Source organism: Pseudochaenichthys georgianus, chromosome 9 (genome assembly GCF_902827115.2).
Source record: "Pseudochaenichthys georgianus chromosome 9, fPseGeo1.2, whole genome shotgun sequence".
In the NCBI taxonomy this organism is placed as follows: domain Eukaryota; kingdom Metazoa; phylum Chordata; class Actinopteri; order Perciformes; family Channichthyidae; genus Pseudochaenichthys; species Pseudochaenichthys georgianus.
Genome location: NC_047511.1, coordinates 11,462,453 through 11,479,932, shown reverse-complemented (window position 1 = coordinate 11,479,932; position 17,480 = coordinate 11,462,453). Strand labels below are relative to the sequence as shown.

General features: G+C 40.0%; 1 protein-coding gene across 1 annotated transcript in view; it reads left to right on the top strand.

Annotated features, from left to right (window-relative positions):
* Positions 1-17,480, top strand: part of fras1 (Fraser extracellular matrix complex subunit 1) — a 320,559-nt gene that overhangs the window by 171,383 nt on the left and 131,696 nt on the right. Inside the window, exons 19-20 of the mRNA XM_034090904.2 lie at positions 1,306-1,452; positions 16,444-16,599. Coding sequence (XP_033946795.1) covers positions 1,306-1,452; positions 16,444-16,599 — 303 coding nt within the window. The remainder of the gene's footprint in view (positions 1-1,305; positions 1,453-16,443; positions 16,600-17,480) is intronic.

The window sequence follows — 17,480 nt, the reverse complement described above, 5'->3', positions numbered from 1 at the left end:
TTGAATCAGTTAATAGTTATTTTTCTTCCATACTTTGGCTGACTAATTAAAAAGGCAGACACAGACCAATACCTAGACAGCAGGAAAGAATGATGGGCTCAGATTAAGTTTCCCCACTGGGATATCCAAATACATGGGCTCTGTTTGCTTAGTTGGCCTGGTCCTCTTCGCTGCTGATTGGCTCATTAGAAGCCACCCAGATACACTAAAGAAGCATTGCATTTCTGTCTTAATGAGAGTAAACTTTTACTGTGAAGTTTGGGTGCACAGCATGTACTTAAGGCTCTGTTTATCGATCCTTTATATAACGGCAATTCATCAAATGACTATGTGTAATGTGAATGGGGTTGCCCGTAACGACAAAGCCACACAGAGTTATCCTCAACTCTGCAACCCTATGGTGCTTTCCCTTTGTCCTATAGTTTAGGGTTTATTGTTTTACAGAACTTAATGTGTCTGTCCAGTGTTTTGCTCAGCCGCAAGAGGGTTCAAAAGTCATTTTCTACAACACAACAAGTAAAGAAGCTGATAATAATGAGACTGTAGACTACCTCTATGGCAGCAACGAGCAGACACAGTTAGAGACTAGCTGGTAGATGTTTTTCACAGGAGATGGTGGGGACCAAATTTGAGCTAAAAGTCCAATGAATATTGGATTTACATTCATCAGGTGGCTAGAGACACGACTCCAGATGAAAGATGAAGAGTTCTCTATTCTCGATGGATGTGTAGCGGCAACTGTTGGTTAACTTTCCAGCAAGAAACTTTGGAAACCTTCCCGATGAAAGTGTGATACGAAGAGTCCGGAATCCATTAATACTGTAGAACGTCAGGCCATAAGGGGCACCTTTGAACTACTACGGGTATTCCGTCTGACATCTATAGCTCATCCATTCTCATTAACCAGTGATCTTACGTAGCCCATGATAAGAGGAGGGAGACTAGGCATGTATCTCATGTTCTCAATACATCTGGACTCAGCTCTCCTCCTTCCTCTCTTCCATTTAGCCCTGCATCCTCAGTGTCCTTCTACAGATTTCAGTGGGAAAAGCTTCTCCCTGGTGTAAACAACGCCGCCCCGGGGTTACTAACACCCTCTGTCCTTAGACCCTCACATCGTCCAAGGAAAAACTCAGAAAGAAACCCCACAGTTAATGGGAAAAACACGGAAGAAACCACTGGGAGAGTGACAGAAGAAGAATCCCTCTCCCTTCACGGACAGGTGGTGTGTGTGTGTTGATTCAAAAGATACATTTCTGTTTTTACCTTAGCATTGTTTTGCCTCCCCTCTCCTCCTCCTCCCAGCATGCCACCCGTCCTGCCAGACGTGCTCGGGGCCCTCTCAGGCGGACTGCACCTCCTGCCCCCCCCTGGCCTCCATACAGAGCGGCTACTGCAGTACAAGCTGCCAGGAGGGGCTCTTCCTCAACGCCGTCACTGGAGAGTGCCACAGTAAGTCAGCCTGTGTGTGTGTGTGTGTGTGTGTGTGTGTGTGTGTGTGTGTGTGTGTGTGTGTGTGTGTGTGTGTGTGTAAACGTGTGTGTCATTTGCATGCCATTTGCCCGAAGCTTTCAACAAAAACGCCGCCATGAGTGCTTGTGTATTTTTAGCCTCTGTGGCCTCAGTGGGAATAGGAAATACAAACTCTAGCAGGGTTACTACCTTGCTGTGCCTGCGGAGCTTTGCACGATCACGCACACAGAGACATAACCAGTCTGCAGATCCAATAAAGTGCATAATTCATGAGAGATGCCAACCATCTTTGTAAAATACATGTTCTTTGATCGGAATGTTTGACTTAAAAGCCCTGGGGCCCCAAGCTGTAGTATCAGTCACATATTTATCATTTGTTTACTGAAATGAGTAAGGTTTTTTTTTACAAGTGTTCTCCATAGGAAGAGTTAGACACAACAGTTATTATAGTAGCTAATACTGACAGAAATGTCTTTACATGTTGAGGGTCAACATTTAAAGACCACATATTACGCTCATCGTCAGGTTCATATTTGTATTATGTGCCTCTACTACTGTATGACATGTTTACATGCTTTAATGTTCAAATAGTGCTTTATTGGACTCATACTGTGCACCTGTGCTGCAGAACCTTTGTTCACCCTCTGTCTGAAACCAGAGCCCAGTCTGCTATGATTGGGAGAACCCCAAAAAGCATAACAGGGCCTCCTTAAAAAAAAATCCCAGTTCCCTTACTTCATATGGAGCAGGTTTGGCTTTTAATAAGTTCTATGAATATTTGGGAATTCACTCCTAAAAACAAACAAAGCATCACTTCATTAAGACGCCATTTGGCAGGATTAGAACAGCTGCTGCAGTTTGTCAATCAGTCGTCTGCAGATCATTTCCAGATCCTTATCTAGCCCTAATTATTTGTTATCAGACATACTGAGATGATGGACAGTTTGAGCACTTTAAGTCTTGGTTGGATGTAAAAGCAGTTTAATCATCAGTATAACACAAACTGCATATGTTTGAGAAAATGACTGGTTCTTTGAATACAAATAATTTTTTTTTTAAAGACATTTCCTTTGTGTGTGGAAATGTAAGAAACGTTGCTGCAGTATTGATTCACACCTCTGATCAGATTCTTCCTAAAGGAGCAACCATTGACGTCTATGGCTGTACTTTTTTGAGCCATATCAAACTGACAAATAAAACGTTTACTGGGAATAGAAGTTGTAAATATTCAAACTAAGCATTGGACTTCAGAGAAATCAACAGAAGAAGACAGACCGGAAGCAAACAAGACAAACAGAAACACGGTATGGGCTCTGTCATCGGAAAGGAACCTGTGAACAGATGTAGTATTTGTCTATGTAACATGATGATCATGTGTTTCTATGTTTGTCTATGAAGAAAGTTTCCTATCAATATAATAGAAAGATAACTTTGAATTGTAAAAAGTAAGAGTGTTGAAAAACACTTCTATAACTCTGGCTTCTTAGCTACAATCTGGAAATCATATCTCCACTTTTTGGTGCTAATTAAAAAAAAAACTTTTTAATGAGGTTTGGCTCCCAGTTACGCTTTTCTCTACGTGAAACATCCACGGGGATAAAAAGCTTTCTTCAGATCTCTGCTAATAAACACCGGCCTCAGATACTCCACACCACCCCACTTTACTCCTCATTGTGCACAAATCGCTATTTGGCAAAATATGATTAACTACCGGATAAACGATAGATAGAAAAGGTAAGCTCGCAGTGTGTGTTTAAAGGTAGCTCCCGCTGTCCTCCTCCCTCTCGCTGGGTAATGACATTATTTGTTCACCTCTGAACACCATGGGAAGCCAGCATGGAGGAGATAGCAGGGCTGGGGGGGTAAAGAAAATCTCGGCGAGAAAACAGACACGTTGACTTTTAATTATAGTTGTTGATTACAAAGTGTTTGGAGATCTGAAAACACACACACACACACACGCACACACATGTGGGCAGAGACACACTGCTGGCTCTCACACACGAGCAGATAAGCGTGGTTAAAACAAGGCTGTCTGCAAACAAGGCTGTCTGCAAACACACGCAACCTAATCTCAAATGGGTCAGGCTCGGCCAAACTCTAGTTAATAAAAGATGCCTAGCGGCGCTTCTGGGCCGCAGAAATACTGGGGTCATCATTTCTGCATGGCCAGGACGCACGCACACGCACACACACACACACACACACACACACACACACACACACACACACACACACACACACACACACACACACACACACACACACACACACACACACTTGTAATAACACACAAGCACTCTCAAACTCTAATTATTTAACTCACAGTTTTGAACATACACACAATGTATCCTCCCCTTGTTTGTATTATTCTCGATTTATCCTTTCCTATTTCTGTCTCACACTTTATTTCTCCCTTAATTACAGATGAACTCATACACATTTTATTTCCTTCAGTTGTTATTCTTGCTTAATCTTTACCTTCTTTCTGTCGCACACACTTTCTCTCTTCCACACACATAATTGGATTCCCCCTCTGTGTTACATAACCTCTTAAGGCGATGAGGCTTGCGCTCTCAATCACAGCGGGTTCATACAAGAGCAGCCGTCCGAGGCAAATGTCTCACTACCGCCTGTCTTCTGTGATTCTCCCCCCGTCTGTCTTTCTCTCACGTCCTCCCTTTGTCCCTTCCTCTCCTTTCATGCATACGTCACCGCAGCAGCACTCTTATCGCTCATACTTTGTACGGTCGAAGGTGCTTTGACAAATTCCACCAACGCTCATCTCAAACCTTAAATTGTCCTTAACTGATGCTCAGAAATCCTTTATCTGGCCATTGGATAAAGAGGCAAGCACTGGTCAAAAAGTAAAAACAAATAAGTACACATCCTTGGTAAATCGCAGCTTAAATCTTGCTGTGGAAATTGGAAGTTTCCCAATGACACCCAAAATACGATTGGTCATAGAAATGTGTTCTTTTCCATAAAGTTTCTCTAGATCTTTTCACACTTGACAAACAGGTGGTATATCTCAAAGCTGAGTACAGTCAAACAGACGGGCTGTAACATCTCTGTTAATGCAGCAAATGCTTATTAAATGTTTTTCCTTAAAGGGACCCCAAAATGCATTTTTGGGTTTTCCCTGTCCTGCAATGTGTTATATATTGTCTGCATGTAAATGGTCTGCAAAGGATACAATCCAGTAGTTCCCTCCAGAGGGAGTTCCTCTCCCAAACACATGTCATAATAGAGGCACAAATTACAAAAATATGAACCTGAAAATGATCATAACAGGGCACCTTTAACCTTTGACCTTAACCTTCAAGTGGTTTTGCCATACTTAAAAGAAAGCTTAAGGTCTGTCGTGCAGCAGGCCAACATTGAAACAACACCTGAACTGAAAAAGAGCCCCTGTGGTCAAAAAAAGAAAAGAAAAACTCAACAATTTAACTTTTCGAACTGGAAGCTTCAGCTGTGAGTCCCACATGAGTAGGGGTGGAACCGAGCCCCGGTATTAAACGGGCCCCGGGGCTGAATTATTAAAGACCGTGGTACCGTTAAGCTCCGACGTTAGCGGTCTTTTTATCGGTACTGGAGACATGTAAAACATATATGTTGTATGTATTATTGCTACACAAACATTATATTGCAGTATTAGTGTCGCCAACTCCGTTTCTAATATGCAAAAAGACTGCAAAATGCGTCTATGATTATTTTTAGTATTTTCGATCTCTCTCCCGTCTGTGTGCGAGGGGGCGGGGCAGTTTACAAACACGCAGCTGCTACATGCAGCAACACACACACACGGAGGAGATGGCGGAGAGAACGCGCTCCGTGGTGTGGTTAAACTTTACCCGTCTCGATGCTCGTTGCCTAAAGTGCAATAAGAGTTTAGCATGTAAGGGCGGTAACACGAGCAATTTGCCTAAACATTTAGCAAAGGTGCTCCACATTCAGACGGAGGAATGCACCGGGTTCCACTGTCGTTCTAGTAGCTCTGTAGCCCCGTCCACGAGTAACGTTTCCACGTCAGGTGTTATGTATGCTAGCAGCAACACACGGAGTTAACACAATTATACAAACATGGGTTAATGATGAGAGGAAACTGAGTTATTTATTTTGTTAAAGTTTCAGCTATTCTGTTTACAGTTCTGTCATCACATTATTTAATACGATTTGTTAAAACACTGTTGTTTCTTTTGATGTGAAATATTATGTATTTAATTAAAATAAAAAGCAATGTTAGTTTTGTTCACAATTTGTTTAGTTAGTTTACCGTATTTTTTTCTCCAAAAGAACCGATAAGAGTACCGTTAAAAGACCGGACCGATAAGCGGTATAGATAAAAGTAGTAGTACCGTTAAAACCTTAACGATACCCATCCCTACACATGAGTAATATCAGCTGCAGTGAGACGAACAAACTCTCTTACGAACCTGCTTCTTCTCACCCCCCCCATCTTCCTTTTCTTAACTCCTTCTTGTCTGGTGTAAATAAATTCGCCTACTGAGCCTGCCACACAGAAACGTTAAAGAGTTTTTTCTAGACCACTTGCTTACAGAGTTTATTTTTGCGTCATTGTGTTGGAGCCTTAATTTAACATATGAAGCTTAGTAGACCGGCTAGTTGTATAATAGCTATGTGTCACCATAGAAATTATGGATCACCATAGAAACAAGGCACACCATGAAATCCATTGACGGAAACACATAAGAAAGGAGTAAAAGGAAGTAACATATCAGTTGACCCTGAGCCCACAGAAGCGTATTGACAGTGGTTAACATTAAAGTAAAAGACCCTATGAATTTATCTTTTATCTGATAAATGCATATTCGATGACCTCGAACATCGCAATCATGGAATAGAAGAACATTAATTCAATATGAAAACATGAATATGGATGTTCCCTTTTAACCTCTGCTGCCTGTAGAGAAGAGTTAACTTACTAAATGTACAGAAGGTGAGAGCACAATGTGCTTTTTTGTATGGAAAGACATTTATCATCTTTGAAAAGGGTTCATTCTTTCAAGCTCCCTTCTTATTGGGAATAACAGCTCAAATAAGCTCTATGGAAAAGCCTGCCCTGCTCACTGTGTCAAAACACTGAAGCGTAGCTTTTGATGTTCCTCACATGGTGTGAACAATATTCAATCATTGCAGCTTTTTAACAACTTTAAAGGTAAAAAAAAAACATTAGTCCACAAAGATCGGTAATTTTGTACCTTATTTAAAGAGTATACCTTTCTGACTAAAACCTCTCTTTAAAAAGGCTATTTGTATCTTCTGCATTACTGTAGACTTTTTTTTGGGTGATCGAAAGTACATTAGTGTTTTTGTGCATGTAAATGTTGCATAGGCTAAAATCCCAAAGTTCCATTCCGAGGGAGTTTCTCACCTTTTGAACATTAAAGCATGTAAAACTGTCACAGTAAGCAGAAAATATAAATATTAACCTTAAATTAAATTAAAGTGCCTCACAACTATTTTCCAGAACAATCAATATCCTTATTCTGCCATCTGATACTAGGGCACTGGTTTTTGTTTTGTTTTGGGCGACAGAGGCAGCATGGCCTCAGGACTGAGCCTGAAGTAAGACTTCTTTAAAAGCTGCTTCTGTAAATCCGCTCTTTGTTGGGGCAACATGTCTAGACCGGGTGAAGTCAGCGTCAGAGGACCACACAACCCCTCTCGTCTCGTCTTTCGCCTGAAGCTTCAAATAATGATGACGTCCCACTTTTGTTCCTCTTGCTTTCTGAACTCCTGCTGCACTCACTTCATCCAAGTGCTGTTCTCTTTTCAACTGGCACAGAGAACAAGTGAGAGACATCGTAGGTTTTTTTTCTGTATGACTTGTTAAGGAAGTATCTGCTCTATATATTTCAAGAGATGCAAGGGGGGCTAGCATGATACAGGATAATGTCTGGTATAAATCCAGCCCACAGGAGAATATGATTATCTAGTCTGCGTGCAGTGCATTTATAACTGCAGCATACCTTTTTATGCGCTTCAAAAATGGTAACTACGCCATAAAGAGGGGCTCAGTGGACCCAAATCGATAGCATTCAGTTTTATATTCAGTTTTAGTCTGCACAGTCAATAATCCCTGACACCTGAGTTATCTTATCTCCTCCTTGGAGCCATTTGTTTAGCGCCCGGAGCCGGATTGCCTGAGGAGTGTTGGCAGGAGGAATGCTGATACGTGTTTTGTTGTAAAGTGATGTGAAAGGCGTGGAAGGGAGATGACAAGGGAGGAAGTTAATGTTTTCTTCTTCTATTCTTTCGCTCTGTTGATATTGGAGCTGCTTCAGACGGAGCATGTGACTCACCTGAGCATATGCCACGCTAAGGAGACGGCAGTTTGCAGCTCTACACACGTTTGTCAGAGACTGCTGCTGTGGAGGCATAAATCATCTCTGTCTGAGTTAAATGTCAGCCACTCAGAAATACACACAAAGCACACACGAGATCAACACATTTTCCATTGAATTAAAACACTGTTCGATCTGGTTCATTCATTATTGACCCTGCTCTCACATAAGAGGCATTTAATTAAATGTCTTGAAGGAAATGTCTGCTATTATACAAGGAGTGTTGACTTCAAAGACTTAACTAATGGGTTTTCTAAGTGAAAAATGCCATAACCGGAAATAACTCATCGTAAACATAGCCACAAGTTTGCCTCTCTTGAATCCTCAACATCCAACCAAAATAGGTTTCACATCAACGAGATCCTAACCCTAACCCTACCATTAATACACCAGCATAATTCAAGGCTTTACCATTGTTTGAATGAAAAATGCACATAGTTTACCCAATCCCCCCTTTCTTTCGTATGGTGGCCCACAGGTGCAAACCCATAACTTCATAACTTAACAGTCCCCAAGTATCCCTGTTTCCGTTGTGTTTTGTTCATGCAGCACTTTTGGTAAACGCTGTGCATGTGTTGCCAAGATGGTGAAGATGTTTGGCACATTTTCTTTTGTTTTTTTGCATAGTTTTTGAAAGTGCAGCACCTTTCTCCCAAAGGAAATGTATTTGGCCAGTGTAGCGCGTTTGCACCAGTCAGCCACCGTATACTAAAGAGCTGTTCTGAAACACAGGTGGGTTTGGCCCTTGAAATCGTGGCAATGCCAACACAGCCTAAGTCATGGCTTACCTGAAAATGTGAAAGAAGTGGAGTGTTGGTGCAGCCTATGCTAGCCTGGGTTAGGGCTGCACGATTTTGGGAAAAAATGTAATTGCGATTTTTCTGACAAATATTGCAATTGCGATTCGAATTGCGATATTTGTTTTTAAGCGACCCAACGGAAGTTTATTGTAAAATGTGGCCATAACTCCGGCTAGGAAGGTCGTATCAACGTACTCCCGTCTCTAGCACCCCCGCAGCCCGAGCTACGAGTGAAAAAACTAAACTTACATGAAACTTCCGTTGGGTTACTTTAAAGTCAAGCTTCAGTTTAAGATTCACCCTGTAATAGATGTGATGGAGCATTACTAACCTGACTCAGATGGTTTGTTTCACCAAACCATCTAAAGCTCCATTGGAAGCCATTTGGAAAGGGCAGGCACTTTCAGAAGCACTTGGCAGGTGATTGGATCAATCTGTCTATCACCTTCTATCATGGGCTACTTCTGATTGATTAACAATGGCTGGTACATGTGGAGCACAGCACTTCTGATTAGTGTGGATGACTGACACACAAGACAAAAAAATGTTTAAAAAAATCACAGGCTTTGCGATTTGATAATCGCATCATTTCAAATCGCGATTTCGATTTAAAATCGATTAATCGTTCAGCCCTAGCCTGGGTGACACAGTGGCGCAAACAGCTAGAAAATAACAACCTGTGAAAGCAACCCCTTGTCATTTAAAGCAACCGTGCCGTACATGTGCTGTTACCATTGAAACTGTGCTGTTACCATTGAAACTGTGCTGTTACCATTCTTGGGCCAGGACTCTCTTGAAAAAGAGATGTTTAATCTCAATGAGACCTATCCTGGTTAAATAAAGGTAAAATAAAATAACAAATTAAGCCCAGCTTTGGGCCCTAATATAATTTTTGTTCAGATAGTTATTTAAAAATGTACAACCCGAACAGGAAAATAAGCTACAGTATAGAGACTAAAACTAAAACTGCTAATAACGTATGATTCTCTGTCTAGAGGACCCGAGTTCAAATCCGACCCAGGGAGCATTTATGTAATCCAAGAAAATAACCTTAAAAAATAGAAATATATGTTAGTTTAAATGTTTGAATATATGAAAACGTTCCCCCACTATTGATGAAGTAACACATACAGTATATCTGAAATCTAAAATATGTCTATTGAGGCAAGAAATAAGTTATTTTCTCTGTTCATTCACTTTGTTCATCTCTTATATCTTAACTTTCCTAGGCTGATGCCTCTGACTTTTTTGTCACAAACTGTGTTCAGTAGTTCAGCAGGACTGAACTAAAATAAAACCTAAAATAAATGTGTAGAGCCTAAAAGTCAACCTTCAGGTAACATGTAAAGTTACACAGGAGAAGTTGAAATATATCAATCGTCTTTCAGATTCAGATCTTTGGTATTTAAGACTTAACCCTCCGGTATCATTCGATTGGACTACGCAAATTAGTCATTCGAGACAAAAATGTCCACTGCAAAAGACTTTGATAAAAACATTATATTAAAAGGTTTTTTTCACAACTTTTTTGGGTTCAATCTTTAAAGCAACTTCCGCCCTAATAGAAAATACCAAAAATGTAATCATTTTCAGGATTTTAACCCTTTCAATGCCATTTTGAAAACATGAAACCACTGTGATTAAAAAAAAAAAAAGCCGAACCTCCCAACATTTATTATATGGAAAATAACTGCTTTTTTGTGCATGTTTTTCATAGAAAACGCAAATTCATGTTTTAAAACTGGCAGTTCAAGGGTTAAAATCCTGAACATAATTTAACATTTGGTATTTTTGATCAGGACTGAAGTTGATTGAAAGATTTAACCCCAAAGAGTTTTAATAAATATTAATCTGTTGTCCTTTTAGAGCAGTTTTTGGAAGTGGACATTTTTGTCCCAAATGACTAATTTGTAACTTTTTTTGTTCAATCTGATTTTGTGCAAAAACTAATGATGCAAAAAAATAAATGTTGTTGCTAATCTTTGACATATCCAAGACTGTGATAAAAAAAAAAGCCGACCCCCCCCAACATTTATTATATGGAAAATGACTGCCTTTTTGTGCATGTTTTTCATAGAAAACGGAAATTCATGTTTTCAAACTGGCAGTTCAAGGGTTAAAATCCTGAACATAATTTAACATTTGGTATTTTTGATCAGGACTGAAGTTGATTGAAAGATTTAACCCCAAAAAGTTTAAAAAAATATTAATCTGTTGTCATTTTAGAGCAGTTTTTGGAAGTGGACTTTTTTGTCCCGAATGACTAATTTGTAACTTTTTTGTTCAATCTGATTTTGTGCAAAAACTAATAATGCAAAAAAATCCATTTTGTTGCTAATCTTTGACATATCCAAGACTGTTATAAAAAAAAAAGAGCCAGTCTCCAGATATGTATTTTTGGGAAAATAACTCACTTTCTCTGTTTTCATCATGAAAAAAAACAGCGGTTTCATGTTTTCAAAATGGCATTGAAAGGGTTAAAATCCTGAAAATGATTACATTTTTGGTATTTTCTATTAGGGCGGAAGTTGCTTTAAAGATTGAACCCAAAAAAGTTGTGAAAAAAACCTTTTAATATAATGTTTTTATCAAAGTCTTTTGCAGTGGACATTTTTGTCTCGAATGACTAATTTGCGTAGTCGATTTGTTACACAGTGAATTAAAGACCGATTTGATTTTTTTTTAATTGAATTCCAAAATAGATCGAGAAAATAGCCTTGTTACAAAAATGCAGGCCGTTTGCACCAACACAACCAAAGTTATTGCAAAATGAAAAGTGAAAAATTACCCATATGGACAAAAACGTCCACAGTGATACCGGAGGGTTGGTGGGGTAGGTAAATTTGAGAAACCGGCTCGAGATCGCTAGAATTTGAAAATACACAACCGGAGAAAATCTGCCACTTCCTTATAGAGCCCCTCCTCCAACACACACGAACGCGCACATGACCAATGAGGGCACGAGATAAGTTTGTGCCCCGATGGAAGGCTGACAGGCAGGTAGGCCATCCAATCCGTTTAGCCGGCCCGGCTAAACGGATTGGATGTACTTTTTACAGTTTTACGGCTTCTACAGATGACATTTTTTTATGGATTTTTTGTCAAAGCACTTAAGATATGCATTGCTATCGGGATGTTAAGAGCATTCCATGGAATATAACAACAAGTGTATCTCGAGCCGGTTTCTGAAACTTACCTACCCCACCTTTAAGACTGCTGATGTATGCAGGTTTACTGCTGGTGTCAGCTTTTTCTTCATAACAATTCTAAAGTATTGGTTGTGATTGGTCAACCATTAAGAGATGTCCCGCCTCTCAACCAATCACGAACAATGTCTTGGAGCGCTAGCAAATAGAAGCGTGAGGGCCTCTTTAATACTTTCCCCTTTTAAACCACTCCAAACTTTTCGGATAATCCTTCTCAGAGAAAGAAAATTGCCTTCATTGTCCTATAATTTATTTACTTTCTAACACCCGTAGGGGATCAGCCTCCTTATATTCCACCCTAATCTGTCTGCCACACTACTCTTCACCTGCACAGCCCCCGTCATTCTGCTTTTCACTGTAGATAGTTATCTCGGCACAGACAGATAACTTTAAGGTCCCCGCCACTGCGCCAGCCAGCCAGACCAAACCCAGACACCAGATCAGATAAATCACCACAAGGTGTTCCTCTTTGATCTGCTAATCTCTGGAAACCCCGCTGCACTGTGGGTAGATACGGGTCTGTGGCATAGCCGCGGGAAGTAGGGGTGCTGGGGGTGCTGCAGCACCCCCTGTTGGTGAGTGGTGTACATTTGAAAAACTGTGACCACCTAAATAAAAATGATTAAACTACATAAAATAGTTATGATTTTACTTAAAATAAAATTAGCTGTATAATAATAATAATAATAATAATAATAATAATAATAATAATAATAATAATAATAATAATAGTCATAGTATATATTTGTATCAGTCAGGTGGCTTGAATCTATTTTCCAAATAAATAAAATCCGAGTCATCTAGGTCGTAGGTCGTGGGAGAGTGACGTAATTGACGCGACACACACACTGCAGAGTGACAACTTTCTAGAATGGCGCAAAAAAGGATTTTGGATTTTTTTCTCCAACAAACAACCCAATACAAAGAGTGGACCACCAGCTACTCCTCAGCCACCACCTCTACAACTAGAGTAATATGACACAGAAGAGACTGACACATCTGACTTTGATGCATGTCCACAGTAACATGTTGGACAATGTGTATGTATCTGCTCTAATGAGAGTCTTCATTAGTGCCACCCCAGGCTACATTTGGAGTTTTGTGAAGCCCCAACACAAGGTAAAAACGATATTTTTCCTTTAATGCTGCTGCCACTGTGCCTTGTCAATCAGTTACAATTGAATTCATAGTTTTATTAATATTGTAAATAATATTTTCTGACTATTTGTAATGTTATGTAGGTTTGTAAGACCCATAGTTAGCATGTGGGCATGTGCAGCTGTTGCTAAGTGATGTAGGTCAATAATGGTTTATTAAGCCTAACAGTTAAGGCGGGACACCCCAGGTGAATAGGGTAATTGTTTTTAACTTAAAGATATCAGCTAGAAATGTCTCCAGTTAATTACCTACAATAAGGCAATTGTTTCTTGTATTACAAGTGTTCTGAATATGCAAATGACCATTATCTCATTAAATTTGTAAATATTTTAACACATTTCAGGAACCGAAATCTGAACTTTGGATAAAGCCAGGTTCAAAATTCTCGTTTCATTTTGTAGTCATATTAGTATCTAAGGCTTTTACAGAAGGGATATTGGATATCTCTTTTTATCACTCCATAAATCAGAAAATACTGTCAACAGCCCTAAAATATCAATTTCCGCCATGTTTTTAGGTGTACAATGTTGTATAATTCAGGCTATGAATGACATATGAACAAACCCTTCTGTAAAAGCCTTCATAATATTGATAGGAATATAACTGGAAGGTTTGGTGTCTCTACGTGCTACTGAAGTTGAAATTTCGAACTCAGAGTAGGAGAAAAAAATCATTTTGAGAAAACGACCTTCAAAGATTGCAGTGATGCGCTAGCTAAACCCTCCTGTTCTTTGGATGACAGTTTGCGCCTCGACGCACTCCGTGAAGGTATTTCATGTTCGGGGTCATTTGTTTTTTGTATAATCTTGCTTCGTGCAAGTGACAATTGTTGTTGTCTTCTCTCTGAACGTTTTTTTCGCCGTTCTTTTGCCATTTTGAGATTTCAATTTCTAGCGGAAAGCTAACCAGCCAGGAAGTGTTTTAGCACATCACGTGACGCATCTGAACGAATCACCTTGTCAGAAATTGACACCAGCCAATGAGATTTCGTTTATTGGTTTAAGACCCTTTTGTACTTTCACGATTGGTTACTGATACAAAGGAAATGACCATATTTGGATCCAATGAGATTGTGCAGGAGAGACGGAGCTTTCCAGCGATATCTCTGATGACATGGTGCACACAGCGGTCGCGGTACTTTATGTTACGTTAGAATGCTAACTTTTGGTGAATTTAGGAGAAATATACAGACACAAATAGACAAACTATAGTAAAATAAACACTTAAATGTGTATTTTGTACGTTTTCCTTCCAAAAGCCTCAAAGAAAACATGTTATGGAATCAAAATAGCACAACATCTCAAAATTGACCAGTGCATGAAAAACGATGTTTTTGCCTGCGGTGTCTCGCCTTTAACAAACTATTTATTTATTTATTTTTAAGCGGCCTCCTCCCCACTTTTGGCAGCACCCCCTGAGCAAAATGACTTCCCGCGGCTATGGTCTGCGGGCATACAGGAGGTGGATGGTGTGTATTATCCAAAAGTGAAAGAGGAAGATTTGAAGTAATAGATGGGGAGACAGAAAAGACACCATGTGAGCCATCATTTGTTTTCAGATTTTATATCTCCCTTAAAGAGTCACAGCTTTAATTGGTGCGATTTACCACCCAATTCCATTATTTCTACATCAGACATCCTCATTGTAAGGGAAACTTCTGTGTAGCAATGCAGTGGGAGTCACCGACTCAGGAAGGAGACACGGTAGAGCAGGAGCTTCAATGTCAAACACTGGAGGTTTATTTGGAGTTTCGGCCGGAGAGATTCACATCACAAGTCACAGCAGTCACGGTCTGACTGCACGGGTGCGTTGCCACGTCAATTCTGGAGCGCCTCTCTCTCATTAGCCCATTTAACTGGTTTCACAGAGTAATCAACATATTTTGATAAGATAGTTTAAACAGTTGGGCACACTGAGTCACTTGCGTCCGTCACTTATGGCCTCGAAGATGTCATACCTTGGAGTCCACAAACAACAAAGAAGGAAGTGTCCCAGTGCACCCACAACAACAGACCATCTGTGACCTAGTGTTGACCGGTCACAGAATGGGAACAATAACATTATGGCTCACGCAGCCTATGTCCTTAAAGGAGATAAACAGACGTCAGGGTTGGTCATGTACGTCATATCTAGGAGTCTAGGACAATTATTTCCCTAACACTCATTAAAATCGCTTTTTGTGTTTTGTTCTTTATTAATTGCTCATGTCTTCACTTTTTGTCTTTCTTTTGTTTGTCTTTCAAGAAGTCTCCCGCAGGCTTTAATCCCCTCAAAAGTTTTAGGAGGAGTAAAAATAGATCAAAGATAAAAAACATTTTTTGGAACAAATAGAAGGCCTTTCAAATGCTGCTTTCCTTTTTTAAATATTCAACTGCGTGCAGTTAGGTTTATCATATATGTTGCCCTTTCTATGTCCACAGTTTAAGGTCGCGTTCACACCAGCCTTGTTTAGTCCGGTTGAATCGATCCCTGGTGCGTTTAACCGCTTGGTGCGGTCGTTTGGGTCGGTGTGAACGCAGTCCGAGACCTCTGTTGTGAACTAAACAACTGGACTCTGGTCTGCCTCAAAGAGGTGGTCTCGGACCGCTTGCTAGTGAACTCTGGAGCGGTTCATCGCTGGTGTCAACGCAGTCCTCACCAAAACAAAGGAAGCGTAGTATTTACGCATCACAAGAACGTGGATGTCTTCAAAATCTTTAGCGAAAGAATGAAGTGTTGAACAGTGTCGTCTAAAGTAAAAATGCTCCGTCATCTATACATAAAAGTCGGTGAAACCTCCTCCTCACTGCAGAACGTCTCTCATTATATGTGTTATAATGTTTTTTTACGCATGTCGTCTGATATAATCATATGCGGGCCGCTAGAGTCTGTTGATATGCTCTCCAGATTAACAGCAGCATGTAACCTGCCGATGCTCCATGGTGGAGGCTCCGGTAGAAATTGCCGGGATTAGTTTTTTTACCCCCTTAATGTCTGACCAATTGTTGAACAGCATTTCCGTGCACATGACTTGTGTTTAAAGTGTATAGTCCATTTGAGTTTTGCCCATGTGAACGCAAACCGAACCTTCTGAACAATGAAACAATGTAACACACTGTCTTCTGGTGCGCACCAAAGTACCTCTATTAATGTCCTTACTTTTTATACTCAACCTCATGTGGTAACCCTGTTTAAAATAAATTCCAATATTTAATATGTGCTCTTTAAATCAAGACTTTTGTTCTTACGATACTAACAATTAAAAAAAGATGTTTGTTAGCATGTCAGGTAACAACATTATGTATTTCCTTTGAATTAAAAAAGCTGCGAATAAACACAAAGCACTTTTCCAAGTAGTCGTGTGATTTTCATGGTGGCTTTATATTTATCTGTGTGCAGTATGCTGATGAATGGTGTAAGCATTCAAAGCGTTCTTCCTTCCTGTGTGTGTCCTTCCAGAGTGCAGCTCAGACTGTCAGCGCTGCACGGCAGACCTCCAGACGGGCATCGGCAGTGTGTGTCTCTGGTGTGAAGTGGCGAGGACTTGGCTGCTTGGCGATCACTGCGTCTCCCACTGTCCTCAGGGACACTACGGCTATCACGGAGCCTGCATCAGTAAGGACTTTAACTCCCCTCGCCTATATATAGAGAGAGAGTTGCACAGTGAGGACGTGTTTTGTAAAGGCCGAGCAGGAAGTGAGCATTGCAAGGGTTCCATGACAAAAGCAATGAGATTTTTCCATTGGATTTCATAACAGTGCAGAAAATAATATCTGTGGCAAGCACACCTTTATAATATATGTTTAGGTTTGTTTTTGTTGCAGGACAATCTCCACATATTAAAATAAAGACCATTATGATATTTCAAGCATGCATGCAATCACCAGAAGTAAAAAGCTAACGTTAGGCTATAAGCTAACAACATTACGATAGCATGTATGCGCATCACTACCGCTAAGCTATTCAGCTATTGTTCGGCGTGATGATGTTATTTAGTCTCATTTAGTCACTCGTTAGCAACCTTATTGCTCATTACACATTCACAAATGGGGTATTTACTGACGTGTTCGTACTGATCTTATTTCAGTTATCTAAAAAAAACATGTCTTTGAAACGAGAAAACTGGAAATGGTAAAATCCTTACCAACTTCATGTTTTAGGACTGCTTCCTGCACCACTCTATTTGTAAACATATACATTTAAATCAAATAATCCAAGACCTTATTTAGACTTCTTACCAAAACAAATTCAAAGATCTGTTGACTGTGAGATTTGCAAACCAAATGCTAAATTGCTAACTTATTTCTGGGTTTTATGACTCATTCCTGCACCTCTCCAATACTGTACATAACAAGATCAGGCTGCCCTGAGTGTGAAGGGCCTTTATGTTTAATTGATCAGTCAAAGATCTCTAAAGTTAGGGTCATTTTATGAGCCTGGTAGAGAAACAGAGAAACACTCTTTTTTATTTATACCCTTGAAGATTTTTCTTATTT